This window comes from Anomalospiza imberbis, chromosome Z (genome assembly GCF_031753505.1).
Source record: "Anomalospiza imberbis isolate Cuckoo-Finch-1a 21T00152 chromosome Z, ASM3175350v1, whole genome shotgun sequence".
In the NCBI taxonomy this organism is placed as follows: domain Eukaryota; kingdom Metazoa; phylum Chordata; class Aves; order Passeriformes; family Viduidae; genus Anomalospiza; species Anomalospiza imberbis.
In genome coordinates, this window is record NC_089721.1 from 17980699 (window position 1) to 18006739 (window position 26041).

At 35.9% G+C, this 26041-nt stretch overlaps 1 protein-coding gene and 1 long non-coding RNA gene across 7 annotated transcripts in view; one reads left to right on the top strand and one right to left on the bottom strand.

Moving 5' to 3' along the window:
- The window catches only part of PDE4D (phosphodiesterase 4D), a 508545-nt gene that overhangs the window by 106795 nt on the left and 375709 nt on the right, over nt 1-26041 (bottom strand). The window contains exon 1 of one of the 6 annotated variants that reach the window (XM_068176182.1): nt 16723-17128. The exons of the other annotated variants lie outside the window; for them this stretch is intronic. Coding sequence (XP_068032283.1) covers nt 16723-16787 — 65 coding nt within the window. The 5' untranslated portion in view covers nt 16788-17128. Of the gene's footprint in view, nt 1-16722; nt 17129-26041 lie in introns of those variants that run through there. 6 annotated transcript variants of the gene reach the window in all.
- LOC137465389 (uncharacterized) lies at nt 22547-23439 on the top strand. The gene is made up of 2 exons (XR_010994634.1): nt 22547-23064; nt 23095-23439. It is a non-coding gene; the product is annotated as an uncharacterized lncRNA (long non-coding RNA).

The following is a 26041-nucleotide window of genomic DNA, read 5'->3' on the forward strand; positions in this document are numbered from 1 at the left end:
ATGTGACTATATAATGAGAAGCAAGAAAATGATAATATACTGAATATCTCATGAATTGAGTTGCATTTGTTTTGAGCACTCAGTGAAGTAAAAATAATATAGAACCACATAGGTAAAGTATAAAATTATTTATGCACAGGACTAACCTAAAGTTTCAAAGTCATATGCAATCTTGACTTTTGTGCTTGACTTTTGAGTCATAATAACATGGATATCAAGTTATTGTGTATACATTTGAGCACATGTTGAAGACCCTTGCATTTACTATTGCTTATCTCCAGTTTTCTATTTCAGCCTGATGTAGCACTGCTAACAGCTGTAAATGGCACCATCAGAAATCTGACTTCAAATGCCGTATTGCAGGTTTGCCTTCCAACAATTAGTACATAAATGAAGAAGAACACATTCCATTTTGGTTATAATGAATATTTGATTAACTTCATCTTCTGCTCGTCCTCAAGATCATTGGAACTTCATTCACAGTCTTATTTTGATTAACTACTACTGTAATATAAGCATGTTCTTGTTACAATTTCTTGTGCCCCTGTATTGGCTGTTTCTACCAGTTGCTATAAGATCCCTATTGAGCACATGACTCTTGGACTCTAAAAGCAAATGTGACAAAGCAAAACCTACAGAGCTATAAATTTAGTGCTTTACCTATTAATAAACAAAGAAAATATTGTGTGGTGTAAAGTTACTATACATTTTATACAATTCTCATTTGGTGAAAAATCTAAATGAACAGAAGTCTGAAAATGCTCAAGGACTATTAAAAAAATTTAACTAGAAATGAGAGAAACCTCTAACACTGGTTGCTACAGTCTTCAGATGCCACACACAGTGCTAAGCTAAGCATGCCTCATCAAAGAAATGAGTCTTTCTCTCATGAAGGAATGTAGTAACAGAAAGGCCAGTTTACATTGCTTGTAATAAGGCATTTTTTCCAGTATTAAATAAACATACAAGCAGATTATATGCAGTTATTTGAAAGAGAAGCTGAAAAAAATATACTTTTTAAAATAAATGTGAGTGACCTGGCAAGCCAAAGCTGTTAAAAATCACTGTGTATTGCAAAACAAAATTGTCTGTGAAATTCTTCTCACAGAACAAGACCAAATCATTCTATTAAAATTTACAACTCAGTCTTGTGCCATCAAAAAATATATATCTGTAGATCTATAAAGGCCAGCTAAAAATTTCTTGTCAGTTACAGAGTTATCTGTAAGCACAAAGCAAGTCCATAGGATAAGATTTGTGCTCCAGTTTGCAGTAAAAATCTGGGAGAGGAGATGATTGCTTTCTACTGGTTTTGTCCATTAACTGTCCTCCCTGCTGTAACAACTCCTCTACTGCCATTCTCCATCAGGCAAAATGCACTGCGTTTTTTCATCCTTTCCAGAAGCCCTTCCCCAAACACCAAAAGAATGTATGTTTAAACTAACATAAATCATTGCAAAGTCTGGACAAATCATAACAACTGATTATAGAGTTTCTTAGGACAAAATTATTAACATGAAGTATGTTTACAAATAGAAAAAAAATCAAAAGCATAATGGCATTTTTTGTATAATGAGATTTCCTGTTACCAAGAAAAATTGTGAATCATTTACTTGAGTTAGTGCAAAAAAGAGTTGTCAGGCAACTTGACTCTAAAAGTCTATTTTCTTGATCCTGATGTCATTACTAAAATTGGGATAGGACACGCCATAACTGCTGGTGCCAAGGAGGTGATTGTATCACTCAGGAAGCATTACAAAATGCACAATCCAAGAGAGCAAGGAGAAAGTCCACCATCTCTCATCAGCCCCTACAAACGAAAAAATGTCAGTGTAACATTGTTGCTTTTGGAACAACATCTTCAACTATTTTCCCCTGATGTCTTGTTATTTCATCCTGTGAAGCGTTCCAGGTAGAATCAACAATTTTGCCAAATAAAAACTACATTTTGAGCAGTCTTTTCAGAAAAACTTATCCGAGGTACCCAAAGCCCTGCCATACTGCCCACACATGGTGGTGGTGATGTGCCCTCATAGCTGGCACCAGTGTAGATGCACCATCCATCACCTTGCCTAGCCCATGATCAGCTGTAAAACTCTCATACAGTCTTTGGCTCTTAAGGAGAAACCTTAAGCAGATGGGAAGGGGGTCCCAGGCTTCTGAAGGAGGAACAAACTACCGGGAAATCCTTTGTTACATTTGTTTCTTTTATGGGAATACAGTAGAATAAGAAGATACTAAAACCAGTTCTCTTGCTGGGTGAGTCATCCTGACTAAATCATTTTATCCTCTTCTGTGCTTACATTTCCCTACCTGCAAAATGGGAACTTCATAATGAGGTGAGTTCTGAAGCTTAAAATCAACCAAAACAAAACAAATGAAAAACTAAATACTACCTAAAATTAATAGCAATTAATTTTAATAGTGGAAGTTTTAATTCGATAGTAGGAGTTTACAAGAAGTAAGAGGAGAAGTATCAGAAACACTGTTCTTTAGAGTGCATCAAAAGCACTCAAAAGGTAAGGAAAGGAGAAATTTAGAAAATTTACTGGTTTTCCTCATAGAAAACCTGTGAAGGAATAGGAAGAATAGAAGACTAGTTTATTTACTTGTTTTGGTACATATGCTTTTCGAGATCCCCTCCATAAAAATGCAGCAGAAGACATTAGAATGGGTATTTCTGTAACTTTTCTATGTAAAAGAAGAGAATAATGCAGAAAAAATACAAGGAAAAAAAAAGACGACAAAATCAACCATCAGCAAACAGACAAACAAACAAACACCCTTCACCAAACAATTATTTTAAGAAATTTTATTTTAAAAAAATTAGAAAAGAAAGAAGAACATCTTTCTCACTTCAGGTGAGAAGCTGACTAGATTTTTTTTAAAATGTGGTTTTATTTTTTGCCCCACCAAGCTGTAGTTCTATAAGACAAAGAAAACCATTCTGAATTCTCATTTCAGATAGAATTAAATGTTTTGTTTGGTTTTTTTTTTTTTTTCAGGTATTTTTTTCAGAACAGTAACAGAAAGGACTAAATAAATTAAAAAAAAAAAAAGTTCAATGGACAATTAATGTACCAAATGAAACATTACTGAGGTGTAAAGGAGCAAAACCTTTCAGTGGCTAAATATATACTTAGAATACCCTACTACACAGCCCTGCTAAGACAGCACATGGACAAGTATCTCCTCCTGGGAATCTTGTAGTTTTGCATTAAGGAAGCCTTGTCAGTACATATCTTCCCATAGAATTCTTTTTTTACCCCTCCCAGCAATGGCTTTGTTGCCCACAGAGTTTTTGTCTATCAATGAGAAACAGAGGCTAGTAAAAATATAGCAGGTTTGCGTACTATTTTCCTCTGGAATCTTTCTGTGATTGTTAATAGTTAAGGCAATGAAAACAGAAGCCAATTTATATCTGACTTCAATGCATGAATGAAGTAGCATTAAGCAAATACAGTTTTTGCTAATGAACTTCAATGTCAACATAGAAGTGCAGTTTAGTAAGCATAGATTTTCAGAATATTCATGGATTTGCACAATTTAAGGGCTAGCAAGCTTGAAAAATTAAATGTTTGATTAAAACAAAATAAATTTCTCAATGAGTATGTAAAGAAGAGAGGGTAAGGAAGATAATTTTTGCTTATAGTTCAAATATTAAAGTTCATACCATTCCCTGGCATGAGAGAAAGTAAAATAAACAATTATGGGACTATCTGAAGAATATCTGAATCTTCAAGAACTATTAGACTATGCAGTAATGTTTGTAATTGTCTCTATATTCTGTCCTTTATGGGAAGATGGATTGAATTTATTTTCCAAGCACCTGTAATAAAAAATATTGCACAAGACCTCATTCTGCAAAGCTAAATTTCAGGAAATGGGTCCCTTAATTTACCATCAATGAATACAGTATCTGAGGCTGATTTATCATCAAATGAGCTAGAACGTAAATCTGAAACCAGATGCTAGTTCTGAGCCACACAGAGATAGCAAGGTCAAAGAGTTTCAGAAGTCTGCTCTCAGCATCATTATTCACCAGTATTTTTATGGTAAAATCCTTCACAAGATTCACATACTTTAAAAAGAGAAGCAGCTGGCAAAAGGGGAATGGACTAGACATGTGTGGAGAAGGGAGAGGAAACAATAAAGGATCTTTAAACAAGCTCATCCCTTTTAGGAAATATCTATCTCCAGCAAATGAAATTATATTTATCAATGCATCATATTTAAGATTCGAGAAAAGGGATATGCCAGTGAGCAAAAGTACATTCTGAGCTGATAGCCCTTAGATTTTTCTTCTCTAGATAAAAAAAACTGAAATGGAATTTCTATTATTATCACAATTTTATTATTACTTTAAGTGGTCTCTTCTGAGGATTTTTGAAAGCAACTGGAAAGTTCTTGAAAACTAACTATTCACTTTTTGATTCTGTATTTCCAGTTGCTAACAAGTATTTAAACTAAAATAAAATTTTATTTTGAAATAAAAGCCCAAATACTACCATGCTCAATACCTCAAATAGAAAAAAGGAAAAACTGAGAAGGCAGACAGAGCAGCTGGCCTATCTGAATGTTAAAAAAGACACAGTGTTTTGCTTTCAGTTACAATGAATTATACAGAACTTCTATTTCTAGTACCAGGAACCAATAGGAGCATAACTACTGGTTAGGAAATCAATCAGTTTTAGGTGATGAAGTCAAACATTCTGAGGAGCTACTGGAAACTGAAACATGCATGTTTCCCATCCATCTAAAGCCATGTAATGATACATGTGCCATACTAACGGCATGAATACAAAGCGATACTTTACTTTTGAAATCAATAACTGTAAGAAAGTTATAAATACACAATATCAGTAACAAAGTCATACGGTCATCTTACTAATACGGGGAGAAACTGTCGGGGAGGGAAGTGTTTCTGTGGTGGAAAAGCTGTTTGGACAAGATGAAAAGCTGTGATGGCTTTACAAAATGTCATTTCCTAGTTATTCATTTCTAGCCTTTTTCAAGAATGGATATTCCAAGGAGAAAAATGCATTGCTTCACAGCTGTGAACATCCTGCTTGCCAAAAATGCAAATGTAATTACTATCTGTGAATCAAAGAAAAACTGTGGCACTGCTGATAAATACAAGCAAGGCCTTAACCCCGGCATGTTCACCACATCCCTGGAAGTCTTCAGGGCTGTGCAGGATGGGGCTGTCAGTAACCTGACCTAGCAGAGGAAAGGTGTCTCTGCTCATGACAAGGAGGTCACAGACAGATGATCTTTAAGGTCCCTTCCAACACAAACCATTCTAACCTTCTATGGCTTTAAGGAAATGCAGATCTCTACAGGTGAAATTAAAATTCATTGGGAAGGGCTCTCTGTTTGCAACAGTGAGAACATCAGCTACAAACTGACTGATAACACGATCACAGTTGTAAGAGGAAAAATCCTTTTAATAGGCAATTGCGGTATTTGAGTTACCATAAATGCTAAGAGTTTATGAAGGCTGACGCCACAACTAGGGGTTCAAAGAGTGGTTCCTAATGTTTTCCCAGCTCACGTCTCTGACCCTAAAAGAATGGAAAACATATGACAGCAATTAAGTCACTAATCATAGTGTTACCAAGCATAAAAACAGTGCCTGTGCCAATATCAACTGAGTCACTTAATATGTTTTCTCAAATGTCCTGGACTCTACATGGCACCAAACCTAAACAGTCATTTTGGTCATACTGAAACCTAGGCAAGAACAGATCTTTCCTTAACAGCATGGAGGTCATAGCACTGAGCACTGAGGTGACTATCATGCCTTGACTGTTGTCAAAAGGGACATTAAAACAAAAACCAAAACAGAGATTAGCTTGGCCAGTGTTCCCTAGAGGATAAATCAAAAACAAGCTTTTGCAGACTAGGCTGCAAAGGGCACAGCTTCAATATCATTGAACCAGCCAGCATCATTTTCCAGCTCATTAAATGAAGGACATCTGAACAGTTTGCTTGAGAACTGACACAGAGTAGGTTGAACTTTTGAAAAGTAATTAATTATGCAATGGTAGTGTCTACCACTGATGATCATCAAATTTAGACCAAGGGGTCCCATTGGCTTTGATTCTTATATTCTCTTCTCAAACCTTTCAAAAATACTCTAACTTTTAAATGACCCCTTATGCTGTGTATATTTCCCCTTGAATGCTGTAATTTCCCCCCCTCCACACACACTGTGTCAATTACTCCTTGATTCTTGACAGATTTCCTCTATGTGTGGGTAAAAATGAAAGATTATTATCACCAGGATTTCCTGTAATTGCAGGAAACAGTCGTTAACAGCCTGGTACACAGCTTTACTGTCTTTGGGTTCTAAATCACAGATTTCTTTCTATTATGAAATACATTTTGAACTGTCAGCAATTTAAGGCAGACAAAACTATCAAATCAGGATTTAAATATACTAAAGATAGGGAGAAGGTAACAAAGGTAACAATCTGCTCACCTCTTTGGACACTGACTGTCTTCTAGATCTAATAGAGTAGCTGTAGAAATGGGCACTAAGCAGTAATACTGAAACTTTGGAGGTACTGGGATACTTACAGGGCAGGTTTTGGTGTATCATAAGCTGCATACTAGGGAAATATAACATTTCAAATGTTAAAATTCTGTTTATTAAAGCATAAGAAAATAATTGAGAGTTATGAAAGAATATAAAGACAGAGCCAAAATGTTCCCTATCCAAGACACAAACCAAAGAGTGATTTGACCAGAATGTTTTTTTCCTTCCCTTATCACAGGAAAGGCACACATCTACTATCTCATTATCTTATTCATGCAGAGGTTTATACTGCAGAATAAAGGCAGAAAAGAAGTCAGGGAAACATCATGTTATTCAATCTGGACAGAAACTAATCACAATAGTTCCTGACACACACCCAATTCTCCTTTCAGCCCTGTTCTGTTGAAAGAACACAATCAGGACTGGTTTGACTTTTTCAGACTACCTGAAAAATTAAATTGTGAAACAGTGGGTATTAAAGGGTAAATAAACCTAAAGAAATTTAGAAAAGCATGGAACAAGAGAAAGATTATGAGCCAGGAATGAAAAGCTATCAAACCCCAATTGTCTGCTGCAGTAAATAAGCATTTACTTAATCTATAGTATAGATTTCTTTTTCCATTTAAATGGCAAACAAGATGCCAGAACTGAGCAGAGTATATTTGAAACTGCAACATGTATTATGAATTGTTTCATGTCCAGGTGGTTGAATAACTTGTAAGAGATTAAAAGAATAGTAGGAAATCAAATTATTTTAGTTTATATATTTCAATTTCAGAATTCAGTACTATTTTAAGACTAATGTAATGTAAAATTGAGGATTACATAAAGAAAACATGAAACTGATTTGGAAGCCTTAACAATATCTCTGTAAATGTTCCTTTCAACCAAGCCATGCTTTACAGAAGCATGCTCAAATGGAATGGTGTTTGTACATTTTTAATTGCTTTCACATCACTGAAAATGATTTGAAGAAAACTTGTGCTACAATGAAAATGAGTGGGAAAGGGGTCTTTAGTCCATCTATACTAAGGGAGAACACAATAGAATATTGATGAAAGATTTTTATGAAAGAAAAATATTTGACTGGAACAAAAGTTAGAATCGGGAAAAGAAAAACGGTATTTATGTATAGAGTTTAATTCAGACACCTCAGGATTTCATGCAATTAAATTAGCAAGATTAAATACTAGTAAGACCAAGAGGTTCACTTCTGGAAATGTGATGTACTTCACTTGGTCTCATAGAACACAAGGAGTGCAGGCTTTATCACACTGTGGCTTCTCACAAAAAATGTGAAGATACACCACTTGTGAGAGGTGAATAAAATTTTTTGTTCACTGGACACACCTGGAAAATACACAGATACAAGCAAGGAAAGTGTAAGTTATACTGTATAATATAGATTATATATTTCAAGTAGATATGCACATTTCCACAAAAGGACTTCTGACCAACTTTACAGGCATCACACATTTAAGGTGCAAATATAGTAAAAGGATGAAACTGATTTGAGCATATCTGTATTTATGATACAGCAATAAGGGTGTCAAACAATATAGGAGATTTTGAACCAGGAAGGATGGAAGCTGCAGCAATGCAATTGCTCAGTTTTAGAGATAAAAATACCTATTTTATATCTAGAAGTTCTGAAGGCTAAAATTGAAACAAGTATTTTTTTCATTAAGTGAAGTTAACAATATGAAAAGAACAATTTTCTGGCAGTCTTGCAAAGGTAAATTTTAATGGCATTCAAATGGCAAAGGCTATTTCTAACTCAGTTGGAAAGGAAACTCAGACAGAAAACATGCAAATGGGAGGAAGTAAAGGTAAACTAGTTACAGTGTCAGAGACCAATAATAAGGCATATATAGAGGGCTAGGACAAAAGAAAAATAGATGTTGGTTAAGTCAAGGAAAGACCATATATCAGATGAAAGAACGGCTCACAAGCTTAAAACTACTAAATGTGGAAACATCTGAGACAATAAAGATGGTTATGAATATAAAGCTCTGAGAAGAAGATGATTTTATATAACTGATCTTGTGTAGGGGGCACTTCAGGGCAGCAGCACCCAAGGAATTTTCATACTGACTGGCTGTTTACTTCTCAGTATATACCTCTTGTAAGGAATTTCCTAAAAATACTTAGTGCAATCTGCCCTGATGTGTGTGGGGGTGGATGCTGGCAGCAGCTATGAGATGTAGTACAACACCACGTGGAATTAGTCACTGTCCACAGGCAGTCTGTCAGGTGTGAGAGGGTTAACTGGCCTTTTTACAGCACCACCCCACCAGCGCCCAGGGCAGTACAGCGAGGCCAAGGTGCAGCTCTTTGCCATGCATTGTACTGTAGGAATGCAGCATTTGTGTCCTTTTTTTGAAACTTGTTTTGGGTACACATCATAGAGAGATTGTTTCAGTAGGTTATTATATAACTGCATATGGGAAGTTCTTCAAAATTTAGACAACTAACTGATATAACTACCCCAAAATTGAAACTTAAAAAAAATAAAAACCACAAAAAGTTTACAATTATTAAAAGAAATTTAAGAATAAATTTCAGAAGTACCGAAAGGTATTTTCATTTAAAAATTCTTTTTTTCTAGTCTAAGCTAAATTTTTATTCAAATAGTTTATTTGAATAATGATTTTCAATTACTAAATTGAAACAAAGCACAATGAAGCTACAAAAAAATAATTTTTTTAAAAAATTTATCTGTGCTGGATTTATTTTGAGAGATCTGCCAAAGAAAAAGGAAGTTTTTAATGTTTCTGAAGCAACCATCTTTTTTTTTTAATGCTTAACACTTTGATAAAAGGGGGAAAGTATTTCTTAAATAACTATAAAAAATTATTTTTGAATTAGTGTGTGAGCTTTTGAGTGTATTTATAAAGGCACCAAAAAGTGCTGTTATAAAAATTGCAAATGAAATAGAGAAGCAACAAATTTAAGTCATGGGTTCTTTGTGCCCCTCAAATCCTTGAAAATGAGGTCAGATGAAGAAATCTGTTTCTGCCACTTAGCTTCTGAAACTATTTTGTCATTTTATACATTATAGATCTGAAAAGCTTTCATGATTTTTGATGAAAGAAAAAAATATTTAAAAGGTCATATAATATTATACTATGCACCTAGCTAAGTCATTATTGCCCCCAATCTTCCTTTGGTATCAGCAATGGTAGCAAATGAAGGAGTGCAGAAATCTACTTCTGGTTGTGTAATGTGAGCTAAGAAACATGCTCTAGTGCATATTAGTCTGAATTAGAAACTACCATATCTGAAATCTGATGGGAATCACAATAATGAGATTAAGTAATTTGTGCTGTCATTGGAATGACATCACTGCTTAGTGATTTCATCGTTGTGAATTGACATCACTTCGACTGCAAGGTTCTTTCAATACTATATTTAGCCTAAGTAGTTGGTTTATTCTTGCTGTTGTGTTCCAATACTTCCTATTTCATGCTGGACTTCCCTTATTTTATGTGAATCTTCCCCTTATATTGTAAGATAATAGTAAAACTGCTAAATATTAAAGCATTTATTCAGCATAAGCTAAGTTAGTTGCAACAGAAATAATTAATCTGGCTATATATGTATACTGCAGGTGTCACATATAAGTTAGATTTCATGAGTGGTACTTAGGCTGATTAAATCATTGACATCAAGAGTACCTCTTTCTGAGGCAGGCATCTAAAATATATCACAGACACGTCATACCCTGAGAGCAAGTATTTCTCTCCACCAAGAGGTTACTAGACCAGGTATGATAAAAATCTGTCTAGATGAGCTGAATCCCACCTATTATGCTTTACACCATAATTGTGCCTCTCAGAATACAAGGTAGGGAGAAAGATAACCCCTCAGTGTGGAATTAGATGCAAACAACTGGTTCAGACTTGGTGTAATGGCAGGCAAGGATTTCCTTTATGGTAACTCAACATTGATTCAAGTTGTGACTACCTTCTCCTCACTTGAACCAGCTGTGAATGGGCTTTTGGTCATTCAGCTGAGCTGTCAGTTGAACTCCCCATGGAACTTGCTGTCCTCTCCCTTATTTCACACTAGGGAAAGACACTGAAGTGCCACATCTTCACTGGGCCTCATGGTTGTTAGATTTGAACAGAGCTTTGTCCACAAGCTGATAACATACCAGATGCACTCAAGGAGAAGGTGTGAGAAATCTGCTGTAAAGACAAGATTATATTTTCAGGAAAACTGAAAGTGGATTGTTAATACACTCAAGTGAGTGGCAGAGAACTAAATAGTGTGGTTGTGTATGGTGGAGAAAGAATTTTACATAAATTAATCTGGATGTAGCTTGAAAGAAAGTGTCTTGTAGGAAGTGCCTTTCTTTGCTGGAGTCACACTGTGCAATTTGCTCTCTTTGACATAATTTGCAATGTTTGTTTATTTTAAAAATACCACATATGTTATTTCAATAAGGAGTTCTTATCACATTAATGTTAAAGTAACTGGATTTTATGATTGCAACTCTAATTCTTCTGCTCTACAAAAATACAGATATGGGAACATGCCAAAAAAATAGCTAAAAAACCCGGTAAAAATTATTTTAAAATATAGCTCAACCTGAAATGGCAGTCAAAAAAGCTAACAGCATATTGAACATCAACAAAGGTGCTGAGAAAAAAAACAAGTATCATTTTACCACTGTGTGAGAACTTTAGTGTGTTCATGTCTTGGATAATGCCTGCCTTGATCTTTGTATTTCAAGGACACAGCAGTCTTTGACGAAATACAATGAATTGGAGCTAAAATGATCAAGGGATGGGGCAGTAGCCTGTTTTGGGAAATATGAGAAGGCTACAACTTTTCCATTTCTACAAGAAAAGGCTCAGGAGGTTATAACTGAACATCACAGAATCATGAAGCTGTTGGATAAGTGAATGCAGACTCTTTCACAAAATGCTGCAATGACAGAACTCATTTTAAAGCACACTAAAGAAAGTGTCTTTCCTACATAGGCAAAAAGATTGTCAGAAGGCTGTAGGGGAAGTCAGTTTATTGGCAAATTCACAAAAGACATTAGGTAAATCTGTAGGCAAACAGGTACATAGACAATCTGAAAAAGAGAAGGCCAGGGTGAACTCTGTAACACCAATAAATGCTGGGCAATAGAATGGACTGCAGAAACTGCACAGGTACTCAGGTATTCCTGTTGCTACAGGTGATGACAGAATACTAGGTTAGGAAGACTATTGGCCAGGCCCATTAGGACATGTCTTATTCTGTTAGAAAATAGACTACTTGATAATTTCAAAATCTACCACAACTTTGTTGACAAAACTGCAATTTTCCCCTTTCATTTTGTAAAAATAACACTTTTTAACATATTGCACTCTGGAAAATAGTGTCATGCTGACTTTGCAGACTTCCTAACACTGAACAATAAATAAAAGCATATATACCACCTTGAATTTCTATGGTTGTCTAGATTTGGGGCCCATACTGCTTACAAAAGCCTATTTATCTTAATGAAGTCACCTATGAAGTCCATCAAAGTCAGACTTCATGTAGGAAAGACGATACCTATAGCTTGCAAGCTTTTCTCAATTTCCAGAAATCCCATAATTTTACATATGATACTTGTACTTCAATCCCTACCTATGAGTTTGAATGGTGTGTAGCTTGCATTGAACTTTCCCAGAGCACTCTATTCAATACCTTCAACTACTAAAAGTGCAATTGGATATTATGTGATGTCCCAACCCTCTTTTGTTTAAGAGCAGTTTTATAAGATATGGCAAGAAGGGACAAGTAATATCACCAACAATGCCTCACATAGACAATCATAATACTCTAGAGGAAAAGAAATTCACCCAACACAGAAATAAAAAGCCTTAACCCTTTAGCAGCCAAGTGATATGAATGTTGTTAATATTGTTCACAGTTACATTTACCTATGTTAACATTCTCTGCCCTGTAGACAAAGATTCCTTCAAGGACTACCCTGGTTTTCGTGTTTATGTCACCAGCGGTGGGATTCCCATCCTGGAAATCAGCAGCTAACTTTAAATACAGGTCTGATAATAACCTAGAAGTATATGACTCGTTCAGTGCCATTTAATGAATATATTCATCACCTTTGTAATGGCAGTAGGCTTGTTAGCACCAAGGCATTAACCAAGGAACTGAATTATTTTGGGATGGCCAGTTCCAAAGCAGTGTGATGTGGCCACAGCTTCCTCCTGTCAGACAGGGCTACCAAAAGACTGGGTCACACTTATCCCAGAGTTCCACTTCATGGTACCTTTAAGTCAGGAAATCAGTGCACCTACCTGAGGTCAGCATAGCTGAATGTCAGCTCATTTGTTTGTTCTAGCTCTTCTGCCCCAGAAACAATGGTAGTCACTGATGTCAAGTCACAAGAATTTTGCTGTCTCCATTCAATAACATTTTATTACCATCCCTCTTTGATCCACATATTAAAGGTTAGAGAAAGTCCATACAAGAGATAAGTTTTGTCCCAATTATCTATAAATATGTCATAGACTGAGAAATCCATACTTGACAACATCTTTCAGTAGTTTCCATCATATTGCAGACAAGCGATATCACTCACTTCTAGAGCTAAGTAAGAACATATGCATTGTTTTACGTAATACCACAGACTGTATTGTTGAAGACCTCTGCTCTCTGGGTCACTAGACAGGCTGTGCCCTTTGCAGGTCAATCTACCCTAAGTTCCAAAACCCAGAAAAGCCTGAACTGGCCAACGTTACAAATACAAAATAAAACCCAGTAATGCCAACTCACAAAGTAAACATGTAACTACCTCTAGTCACATAATGCAGAAAGAATTGTGGAAAAAAAGCTGACAATACTCCAGAGGCTTATAGCTCTTTTGGCTAGTTATATGTATCTTGAAAAAAAAAGGCAGTTCTAAAGTCTGATCAACTGCACTATTTCCAGACAGTAGGTTCTGTCTAACAACTGAGGCTGCTTGCTTGACTTGCCATCAAGCAAGCATTCTCAGCTTCTCATTTAAACTTCCAAAATTCTGATTCAATTCTTCCAAATAGATTTTTTTATATGTTCAAACTTTTCTTTCATTATAAAAGGAAAAAATCAACAGAAATATGACATTTTCAGTGGAACACTACTGCTTTACTGTTCAGTGGCAAATAGTCAAGAAAAAGTAATCATATTATCATTTGGCTGTCTCAGCCAAAGTTTAATTTACTGTGATTTTGTTACTTCCTTGTTATTTCTTCTCTGGAATAAAAAGACTCATCAATTGTCTTAGTTGAAAAGTCTGCACAAACATTTATCCCTTCTAGATTATTCTCCAGAAGATTTATGATTTAACACCATACTTCACAATCACACCCTGAATGAAGAATGAGTGGGAATGTGTGGTAGAATTGAGCAGCAATAACATAACAGGTAATAACCCTTATATAAGTCATTTTCTTGTTCTGTATAAATACCAACCATCTGCTTTTACTTCAGTCACCATAATATCGGAATAAATTTTCCAAGCCACAAGGGCAAGAGAAGATTTGCCGACAGACCCTACAATCACAGTAAACAGCAGCCATCACCAACCCATTCAGCTTTAAAGCAGAGGCATCAGCACAGCCTGGGCCTGACTGCATCTGCTCAAAGACAGCTGGGGTACTCATCATAGCGCCACCAGCGGAGATGTCCTTTGATTGCTTTCTAGTATTGATACTGAAAAGAATATCATGCTTTTACCACACATACATTTTTACACTGAACTAACTGTATCTTTTGGACAAAGAGGGAGTCTGATTTCAGGGCACCAAGAGCAGAGGTTTCTCTGTCTTATCTTTACATCTCTTTTGTCCTTTCACTGGCCTCTGTGTGTTGGGAGCCTGATTTCTGATCCTCACAGGAACTTTATTCACATGAGAAATGGTAGAGGAAATCCTGGGATCATTTTTTCTCAAACCCTTGCAAGAGGGGTATCTATACTTTAAAACAGTCCTGTCAGTCAAGTCCCTGTGCTCTTGAGACCCATCTTCTCCTTCCTCCCAGGCACTCCTGCTCCTCTTACATAGAGTGGGATCACTATATCAACATATTCAAAAAGGATAATTATGCTCTTCCTGTCTTCTGGCATGAATACCTACCAGTGCTTGTGCTTAAACCCTGATTTAACTTTTCCCTAAGCATTGATATGGTGGCAAGACTATAGTGTTGTTACTATCTCCTAGAGAGCAGCAGGGAGGTGCTGACCCACGGTTACGAACCCACAGACTCAGGGAACAATGCACACAGAGTCAAGCAGATAGTTTGGAAACTGGTCCCTCTCAGGCCCACCTTGAAGGTGGCTGGCTGGGCAGCGTGGGTAGGGTGGGCTGGCCTCAGCTGCCACCTCCCTGGAGGCAGCCAGCAGCTGAGCTCGGTGTGGGCAGCTAGCAGTTCCCTCCCATTCTCTCTTATCTCTGCACTCTGTTTTCCCTCTGGTTGGGACAGGGCCTGCCTGGCTTTGCTCCACACCACCACAGAACAGCATGTACCCTCTCCAGTAGCCTTCAAGTGTCTCCCTGAGAGCCACCTCTGAGCTCAGGTCATGTTCCCAAACAGCAGGGTAGCAGAGGACTCCCAGCTTACAACCAGCAGAACAGGTATTCTCAGATATCAGATTAGCACTATGACTAAAGGCAACAGTAACAAAGAGGGGCAGGAAGGTATTTTAGACAGAATACTTGGTGCTCAAATTAGTCTGCAACTATTAGTTACAAGGATTTATTTTTTTTTTCTTCTGAACTATATTTTTCCTGCAAGAATTAATGGAGGTCAACAACCAAAAAAAAAGAAAAAAAAAAAAAGGCAAACTTAAACAGAGGTCCTGATTTATTTGCACAGTTGTACGTAACAGCTAAGGTATGTATGTTTTAGCTCACTTCCTTGGAGGCACCCCGCAGAATGTAGCCTATTAGCAATATTTAGTTTACCAACATGGCATTGAATTTTAATAAAGACATAGAGACACTACTTACTGCATTTATTTCAGCAGAACTCTGCTTTAGGACTTTCTGAGAACAACTAGAACTACTCTTTAGATTGAGTAGTGTACTTGTTTAATTTCCTTTTACTACAAAATGGTTTCAGTAAAAGATAACTGGAAGAAATTTCTAACTGCTTAAATAGTAATAGTGACATGGCTTTAGCTCAGAGCCAAAATTATTTGAAACATAAAGGTTTTATAAGGCTAATATTCAATTAACTGGATGTATATCCTCACAAAGAACTGTATTTAGTCACTAGTCTATCCCTCAGTAACACATCAGCCATTTATAGATTAGAAAAAAGCTATATTTTAAAATACTTCTTTTATACCTGTAAAATATAGCTCTGAACAATTAGTCTACTATGTGTTTATTAAAATTATGGTGGTTTTACTAAGACACAGAGAGAAGAACAAAATGTGGGACACATTAAGAGAGTAAATGAAATTTATTTCTCATACTTCATAGAAATCTGTCCTGTCAGTGCCTACCAAGTTTTAAAAAGCATGAAGTGATGCTTAAAAAAACATAAAGAAAAAGAATTATTCAAAAGAGAAAGCTTTGCTGATTAATAACTGAAAAATAAGCAAGTAAATTATACAGATAGATCAATATCACAGACTACAGACTACTTCTACTCCTCTAAGACTCAGAGAGCAGGGGAAACACATCAAGCATAATCCAGCACAGTCTTACACTTGCTGCTACAAAGTCTGCTGCTTCCCAGGATACATCTCTACCAGTCTATTTATGCAGCAAAACTACATGTAAGCATCCCAAAATAGCTCACACCGCCTATAATTTCATTTTACTCTCCAGCCTCCAGAAATGCAAGAACTGTGTTATGATTTCCCTTACTGAAATAAGTGTATTGAAGATTTTTAGATGGCATCTCTAACTGTAAGGAGTGTACCCAACTGCTGAATGGGTAAAAACTGTGTAACATGTTACAAAAAGTATGAAAAGGGTTCTCTTTTTAAAAATTATATACACTGTATTTTACAACAAAAAGCTACATAATTTTGTTTCTTACTAATAATTGTGCAATTCAGCAGCTGAACATCTTCAATAACTATGCAATATCTATCAAATCAGAATTAAAGCCTGTGACTTTCTTGGGACATATCTCTGTGTCATAATAGGAAGGAGAGCCTGAAAGAAACAAGCGAACCACATTACCACATTGCGTCGGCAGTCCTTAAGGAGCTGGTAGATCGGGATCTTGGCTTCATAACAATGCTCATTTTGAAAAATTCCTTCAGTATTACTAGCAGTCACACTTCAGTTGTCCTTAAAAAGATCATTCTCAAAGTACTCCATTTCAAAGTATTTTTAAAAATCCTCTGCTTTTTAACACCCTCCAAATCCGTCTTGTGTAAAAATCCAGGCTGTGGAGGAATAATTCTAACATGCTGCAACTCCTTCCTTTTTCATGCTGAGTTTACTCTAGCACTGTGCTGTTCGGAAATGACAGTGCTTTTCTCCTCTGTCTTGTATTGCCCTGGGAGGAACTAGTCTATTTTGAACCTATTCTCCCTTCAGGTCACATGAGAATGCAGGCAGCGGAAAAGAGTCCCTATCTCTTTCTTTCAGTTTGATAACAACAAGTTTAAAGGTCAATAACATAAAAAAAAAAAAAAGAAAAAAAAAAAAAAAAGAAGAAACAATACTTTCGGACAATAAAAGAAAGGAAAGGATGAATGTAAGTTACAGTAAGATTTCTGAGTTTTCAAAGAAATTCCACTTACAGACATGCAAGATAAATTAGTCCCTGTGGAGTAAAGAAAGGAACAAAGATTTTTTTCATTCCAAATCAACTAAAACCCTTACCCAGAAAAGTAATTCTTCCCTTTCTCTTCTCCTAACCCTTGCTTAGATACTGTGAAAATGTTCTATTATCTAACTTCACAAACCAGAAAGTATTCCCTGTCTGAAAGCTATTCAGAACACTGTGGGGAAGTTAAGTAAAAATAAAATTCCTTGTTGATTGTTAAAGTCAAACACACATACAGATAGTGATTGTTATTAATCACTGGAGGACAAAATACCTTAGTTGATGAACTACAATATGACATCCTTTCTGCTGTACTTCAGACATATTTTCCTATTATAATAATTGCATTAATAGTTTATGCATTACAAAAAATATTGCATTTATAATTTCTAGTCAAAAATTTTCATAAAAGCTTTGAGAATTAATTCCTGTGTTGATGTATTTGGTAATTTCAGCATTAAAAGAGGGGGAAATTCAGCAAACAAGATAGGGATTATATTGTTTAATTTATACATTTTTGAAAATGCTCTGAAGATTGCTAGAATTGGTTTTAAACCGAAAGAATAAATTTATTGCTGAACAAGTGTTTACATGCTTAATAGCCATTCCTTTGCAGTCTCTACAAGTTTTGCAGTACATTGTTTTGGATGGGAGTGAAATAATAAAATAATGAAATAATGAAAACAAGCACTGAAGATTGCTTTTATAAAATTTATAAAGACTTGGCAAATAGAAGAAAAATATGATAAATATATTATGCATCAAAAGATCAAAAAATTAATCAAATCGGAATGTGTGTAAGGCTCTCTACAACCTTTGCACTTTATTTTATGACAGTACAATAAAATGTACTCCCAACTACACTGTATATCACCAGAAAAGATCCTAACTGTCCTGGAGGCTTTTGACAGTACTCTGCATATAAATTGTTCCACAACAGCAGAAGGAATGTTAATAATGTTTCTTGCTATGCATTCTGTTCTTCATGTTTTCCATGTTTTCTGGCACTTATCTCTCAAAAATCACTTAGTGACTTGCAAAGGACCTTTTGTAGGGGTTCTATGGAATCAAAAAAGTTAGCTTCAATGAATGGAAAAGGCATCTGTGGTAAATTTAGCTTGAAGGGTCATACAGTCATAGGACCTTTAGTAACAGTTGGGTCTGTCACTGTGCAGGTCACACATCTATAGAAGTGCACATAAATCAGGCACCATGTTGTGAAACTTTTTTATTCCTTTAGCAGATAGAATAGGTCATTAAAAAAAAAAAAAAAAAAAAAAAAAAACAGATAAAATAGAGATCCTTGACTGTTACAGAATACCTGATCATTTTAAAGCTGGGTTTTTTTTAGTTTTGCTGATTATTTATAATTTATAAATATAAACATTATTCCAGTTTTACACAGGAAAACAAAATTAAGCAAAACAGAGCTTTTGACTAAGTTTTTTGCAATACCATACTGAAATTGAATATTCAAATACTATTTATGTTTTGTCACAAAGTAAATATCTCACGATGGTCCATTTTCAGTAGTATATCAGACAAGATGCTGCCTCTTACTTGTAGTTACTTGAAATATAACTAGAAATATTAACATATGTAGATACTAAGCACTACTATACAATATAAATACATTCTAGTTGCAGGTACTCAATCTGAGTCACTGTTTTTCAATGGCAATTCAGAAAAAAAAGTCCTCATGGGGTCACAGCTCTCCCTCTCATTAACTAACACCCACTGCAAACCTGCTTTCTTTGTTACTCTCCATCCTCAGCTCTTTAGAAATAACCTCCTGTTCTCCAAGTGCCTACTAACTTCAACTATTATGAAATAAATATTAAGCAACCATACTTCAAGTGGCCAAATCAGAGACTGTCTTCAGGGAGCAACCTTAGACTCATAGGCTTCCCACAAAAAAAAGGGACTCTACCAGCAGGGAGATCACAGACCTCTAGGGAATGTTCTAGGGAAAATAATCAGCTGACTTTGTGGAAGCTAAAACTAAGGAGCCTCTTAATATTCATCATGAGAAAGGGCAATCTTTTTCTAGAGAGGTTTCTAGAGAACTCATTAGAACAACTTTGGCAGTTACAATAGGTTCTAATTCGTACATAAAATCTGTTGTGCTACAATTAACACTGGAGGCAGATTTGTCTAAGTTTTACGTAAAGATAGGAGAATACTAGTCCACTGTGCTCGTAGAAGATGGTGTAGCATTTATTTTTGTATTTGGCATGGAGTCAAATAATAAAAACTCTCAATTTCTCATTATTTGAGGAATTAAGAGAAAAAAGAATTTAGGAAAATTAAGAGAATAAATAAAATTGTTTAAATAGCTGATTTGTGCATGTAATCCTGTAACTTAAAAAGACATCCCTAACAATCCCTTTTTTTTTTTCCTTTTTTTCCTTTTATTTTTTCATAGTGTCAGGAAAAAGGTTTTGGAAGAGAAGTCTTAGTATGCCATCACATTTAAGGCAAGTGTTGATTGTGTAATAAAAATAATGAAGAAAATATTTAAAATTAATGAAACTACTTAAAGATGGAGACATTCAATACTACAAAATACACTAATAATAAAATAATCAAGAAAAGCAACAATATTTTTATCTGCATGTAACATCAACCAAGATTTTAGCTGTATAGTTAAAATGTCCAAGGAAAATAGATACAGAAACAAAACCCCATTAAATGAAAAGTGTGATGGATTCAGCCCACTTTGAGCACACTTAAATTTTAGTTACTTTTCTTCAAATTAGTAACTAATTGGATAATACCAGTACTACAGTGCAAAGAATTGAAAATTAAAATGAATTGCCAGAAGCAAAGCTTAGGGAATGAGGTACAGGACTGATTCTTTTGTTCCATGCTTGGGAACATCTCTTTCTTCAGGGTATGGAAATCTTGCTTAAACATTCTGAATTTTGTCTTCCTAGTTTGTAAAACAGGGATAACCCACATAATGCTGCTTGAAAAGCACTTGGACATCAAACTGATGAAAATTGCAATGGGAGACATGTTATATTTGCTGCTCTATACAAGCTGAAGAAATGGATTCACAACTTCAAGCCTTCAGATATAAATAACAACTGCGCTCTTAAGTGTGGAGTTTGGAATACACATTACCAAATGAAAGCTATAAAACAATCTGCTGCCTTTTGATATGCAATCTTAGTTTCACCTTGGGCTTTTTTTCAAGCAGGATAGCTAAAATATCTTTAAAAACCTGGAGCTGGGCTCATTCACTTAGGACTGTCCCTGTCATTTCTTACTGTTGCATCTGATCTTGCTCACAGTTTGCATCTTTCCTTTCTTCATATACACTTTCCAGTTTCCACATTTATGTGAAATACAGTTTTCAATAAATAATGAATATGCATTTAAACTTGAAATCAAATTTCTAGTCTGCTGGAGCATACATTTCACTGTTGGAAATATTTTTTCACAAACTAAGTACCACACCAATTAGTTTTGTGAAACTCTTGAGTTGCACAGTTCATTCTAGTTCATCCACAGAACTAGATTATCCTCTTATTGTCCTGTACTGCATAACAAGCTGAAGGACAGAAAAGATTAATAAAATATTATTATACTACCTGCATGAGTGGGTCTGAGAACTAGTAGTGCAGGTGTAGGTTCAGGAGACATATCTTTCAAAAACAAGTATTAAGCCAGAGAATTTGAGAAATAAATTTTTGACCCAGCTGCAGATTTTGCCACTGTTCAACACAGCAAGTGATTTTAAAAACACTTTTTGTAGGGTTGGAATTCCAGAAAACTAAACTTTGCTATTCATGTCTAGGTAACAGCATATTCCCTTTTGACTGGAATTCTTTAGCAAAGAGGAAAAAGTTACACATAACTGCATAAGTAAGAGAACTAAAAATTATAGTGATAACTAGAGATTAGAATTCATAAGAACGAAAAAAGGCAAACCAAAGGGCACAGCAGAAACGTGATGTATGTCACTGGTGTTTCCTTTCCGTATCCACGTACATCTAGCTGCCTGAATTGAGCTACCCAACTTATAAATATGGTTTATTAGCTCAGAGCCTGCTGTGTAAACAAAGTTACTACATGCTTTACAAAGGCCTTACACACAATTAAATGTGCAAAACTCCTCATAGAACTCATGACAGAGCGGGGCTTCTGTAAGAATACCCAATTCTAATATGATGCCTTGTCTGAAGATGCTTGATCTCAGTTTCCTTTGAAGCTGCCAGTTGCTGCAGCCTGAGCTGTACCATGAGCAGTAAAGGAGGTAAGAGTTACAGAGAGGCCTCACAATGCCTTGGTCCTTTATGTAGCAAAGTCAGTTTCTTGATATATATATGTCAGACTGCAAACGTGTCCTTCTGCCCTCACTCCTGCCTACTTTTAATTTGATTTAAACAGTTATGCAATTAGAGATTAGCAACCTCAGTACTAACTGACCATTGTTGGTCTGCATAGATTCCATTGCAAAAATAAAAATAGAACCTGTGCAAATCTTCATTGCTAGAGATTCAAAAAGAAAATAAAAAGAGATAATTTTTAGGAGTAGGAGAATACTTTTTTTCAGAGAAACATTATATTCTAGGCAAACAGTGCCATCAGCTATGCTCTGGTCTCTGGTTACGTCTGTCATTAAGGTGGAATAAATGATATCTGCTAATGTTGGATTAACACTGTACACCAGCAAATAGCCGAAAATTAAGTACTACCCTACTAGCAGACTTTGAACATCAGCTGAGCTAAGGCTGCCTAGTGTGTCAGGCTGTTTCCCTCTTTTTTTTTTTTTAATAAACATAAAAATCCCCCCCAAACTGAACCATGGATATATCTATATCTATCTATCTATCTATCTATCTATCTATCTATCTATCTATCTATCTATATCTGTATCATCTATATCTATATCTATATCTATCTATATACACATAGACATAAAAATTTAGGTTGCATTATAAAAACATTGACTTTTGTAAAATCTAAATGAGGTTACTGCAGAAATACAGCACTAATTACAAGGTTAAAGGAAAAATCTATCAGTGTTTCTATCAGACCTTCTGTTTTTGAACTATTTGCTCCACACAAACTCAGACTACAATTTCTTAGCTAAATAGTTGCTTAAAAAATAAACATTGGTGGTTCATACTCAACTCAGTAGGGAGTTACACAGTAGTTATGCTTTCCAAGAGTAACATGCCAGCTTTTTGAGGCTAAAAAAAAGTAGACTCATATTTTTCTCTATTTTTTTTTTTCAAATGTAGCGGTGGCTGCTAGGAAAGGCAAGAGGGAATTGTATTCCTTTTACAAAGCTTTCATAATTATGACTGGTCCTGGACAAAGTTACTCTCGGGTGCCAGGCTCACTATCAGAGAACCATTATATTTTGTAAGACATGCCTTCTTTCATCATTATCTTGTTCAGAAGAATGGGATAGTGTGAGATTAATTGAGGTTAGTGTGAGGTTGGAAGACTCTTAGGAATACCACCATTTCAAGACTATGGATGTATTTCAAGAATACACACAGACCACCTTTTCAAGCAAACAAAACTTGTATGTACAACGTGAAAGTTTATACTTAAATTTTAAGCATGTTAGCTAGCCTTATGTAGTAAAGCACTTTTTTTTTCCCAATTTTGCTTGTCTAGAACAAAAAACAAACATTAACAGAAAAGCTGCCCAACCCAGCCACGCATACTCTAAAATGAATGTTACTGTAACATTTTGTCTTTTTGGAAACAATAAACTTTTACTGTCAGTCTTTTTGGAAACTGACTTTTACTGTCAGGATTTGCATCCTGAAAGCAAATCTGTGGTGAGGTAACCACATTAGTGTAACAGAAGAGTTCTCTACAAAACAGTAGAGTGGATTTCTCCATGTCCTTCACTGGAAACTTGGCATCCACAGGTATGGGATCATGGCCTGAATGAGTCAGACATGGATAAGACTCTTGTTTGGTAGAATGACATCATCCATACTTCTAAGTCCTTCAGAAAAATGTCAAGAACTAAAATTAAATTTAAATTATGCATTATGTTACAAAGCCTTTCTTGAAGAGGAAGTATACCTGCATAACACTTAAGTTTCAAAAAGCCCACTTGAATTTGTATAAAATTTGCTACTCATGTTTCACTTCTGTTTGTTTTTGAGGTATGGAAAACTCCAAAGCATAGCTTGTATGAAGTGAAAAATGAAAAAAAAAACCCCAAACATTTTATATGAACACTCAAAAGTACAAAATGTGTTTGATTTTTAATGCAAAACTGTCAAATTCAAAACTATAATTAAAGGAAAAAAACTATGTATTTAAAAAAGTTGCAAGTTAGTGGGGAGTTTCTATGAGAACAAATGAAGGTTACATTGAGAGTACATTACTTGTCATGAATTATTCACTGAGAGTTAAACAAGGCACGCTAAGAAAGGAGTTTTCTCACTAGCCGTGAGCTGCCAGAGGATTGGTTGCTCATTTAAACTGGTCAGCTAGGCTCCTGCTTGAGACAGCTTTGATAGGCACTTGCTGGGTAGTCTGTTTCCATGATTCAGACATCTATTTTAAGACAGACAGATCTGCTCCTCTCAGCTGTCTAGCTATCCTTCTGTGGACTATGGCTTCCTGCCTATTTTATGTTAGAAACTAAAGTTTTGGGCAGTTCAAGATGTACGTAATAAATTCTATGGTACCAGAATAAAACCTATAAGTTTATATAACATGGGTATTGCAGATTTTTGCCTCACAACTCTCTTACTTGTAGCAGTTGAACTGAATGTAGATAGGATTAATTTTTTTTCCTTTTATAGAAATATAAACTTTACATATTTTTGTATTTGGCCTCACATCACATTTGGATTTTGTGAGAGATGAACAATGCCAAGACTCCACTGCCCCAATCCACATTTAATGCAGTCAAAAAAAAAAAAAAAAAAAGAAAAAAAGCTGCACTTCTGACCTCTCCCCTCCTTCCTTCCCAAGGGAGGAAAAGCAAAGTGATCAAAAGGAATATCCATGTATATAGTACAGCAGTTCTGCCTACCACTGAAAACTCTCATAAGACCTACTTCTTCTGAATATTCAGGCATCTGGAGGGAGAGATACAGTATGTTCTGATATTCATTGATTCTAAATTTCTTCTCAGTTTAGGACTAATTTGTTAGTTCTAGCTGAATTCTTTATTCCATATTTATATGTTTGAATTTCCCCTTAATAAACAATGTACCAGGCATAAGAAAACCTTGTTGCACTATAAATCCCAAAGAGACTCCTAGCAACACTGGCTGTAAATACCACCAGAGATGACAGTAGCCAGAAACTTCATGTTCTTGTGGAAATTTAAATTGCCTGAATTGGATGCAAGCATTTCAGTATTGCCAGTGCATTGCCATGGACAATGTGCATCTTTCCTCTTTACTCTCCTATGAGTAAGAGATACTTTGTGTGTCATGAAACACGTCATAGCTTAGCCTATTATATGGATATACACAGAGAAATACATAAGTATATAGACCTCTACATACTTCCTGTTAGGAGAGCAATTCTGAGACCAGTACAGTTTCACTTCATACCTAGCTAATGTTTTACATATGGTAGCCTTCTAATATAGCAAATCAATCTATTCTTTTCTCTTGATGGTCTCCTTCAGTGTTTGATTAACAAAGCTATCTCTGTATTTAACATTGAATTCAATCCAGCTAACTTCCTTCTACATATTTGCTGCTATGTTAAATGCAGAAAGAGAGAATGTCTGGCTGAAATAAGACAAAAGACACCAAATTATGCTCTTTCTTTATTTCGGGTGTTATTTTTTTAGTAAAGTGGGCTTCATCAACTTTACAACGTATTTCCTTAAAAAAAAAGAAAAAATCATAGAAACATAGAATAGCTTGGGTTAAAAGGGATCTTAAATATCGCCTGCTTCCAACCCTGCTACCATTGGCAGGGGCACCTTCCACTGGACCAGTCTACTCAGAGCCCCATCAAACATGGCCATGAACAAAGCCAGGAAAAGGGCATTCAGAACTTCTCTGAGCAACCTGTTCCAGTGCCTCACTACCATCTGAATAAAAATTATCTTCCTAATATCTAATCTATCTCCTTTTCTTAAATTTTAAAAAACATTCTCCCTTGTTCTATCACTGTCTGTCCCAGTAAAAAGCTGTTCTCCCTCTTTTTTTTAAGTCACTTTAACTATTAGAAGGCTGAAATGTGGTCTTACTGGAGCCTTCTCCTCTCCAGGTTTAATAACCCCAACACTCTCAGCCTCTCTTCACAGAAAAGGAACTCCAGCCTGTTCATTATCTCTGTCATCTCCTCTGGACTTGCTCCAACAGGTCCTTCCTGTGCTGGGACCCCAGAGGTGATGCAGAACTGCAGGTGGGGTTTCACCACAGGAGAGCAGAGGGGCAGAATCCCTCACCACTCTCTGCTGGTCACACTGCCTTGGATGTAGCCCAGGACATGTTTGGCTCTTTGGGCTGCAAGGGTACATTGCTGGGTCATGTCCAGCTTTTCAGCCATAAGAACCTCCAAGTCCTTCTTGGCAGGGCTGCTCTCAATAGCTGTTACTCCCAGTCCTGTACTCTCATCTGGGACTGCTCTGACTGTGGTGCAGCACTTGCACTTGGACTTTTTAACATCCTTAGCTTCTCATGGTCTCAGTTCTCAAGGTTGTCCTGGTGCCCTTGGATGGCATCCCATCTTTCTGCAGTGTCACTTGCACTGCTCAGCTTCCTGTCACTG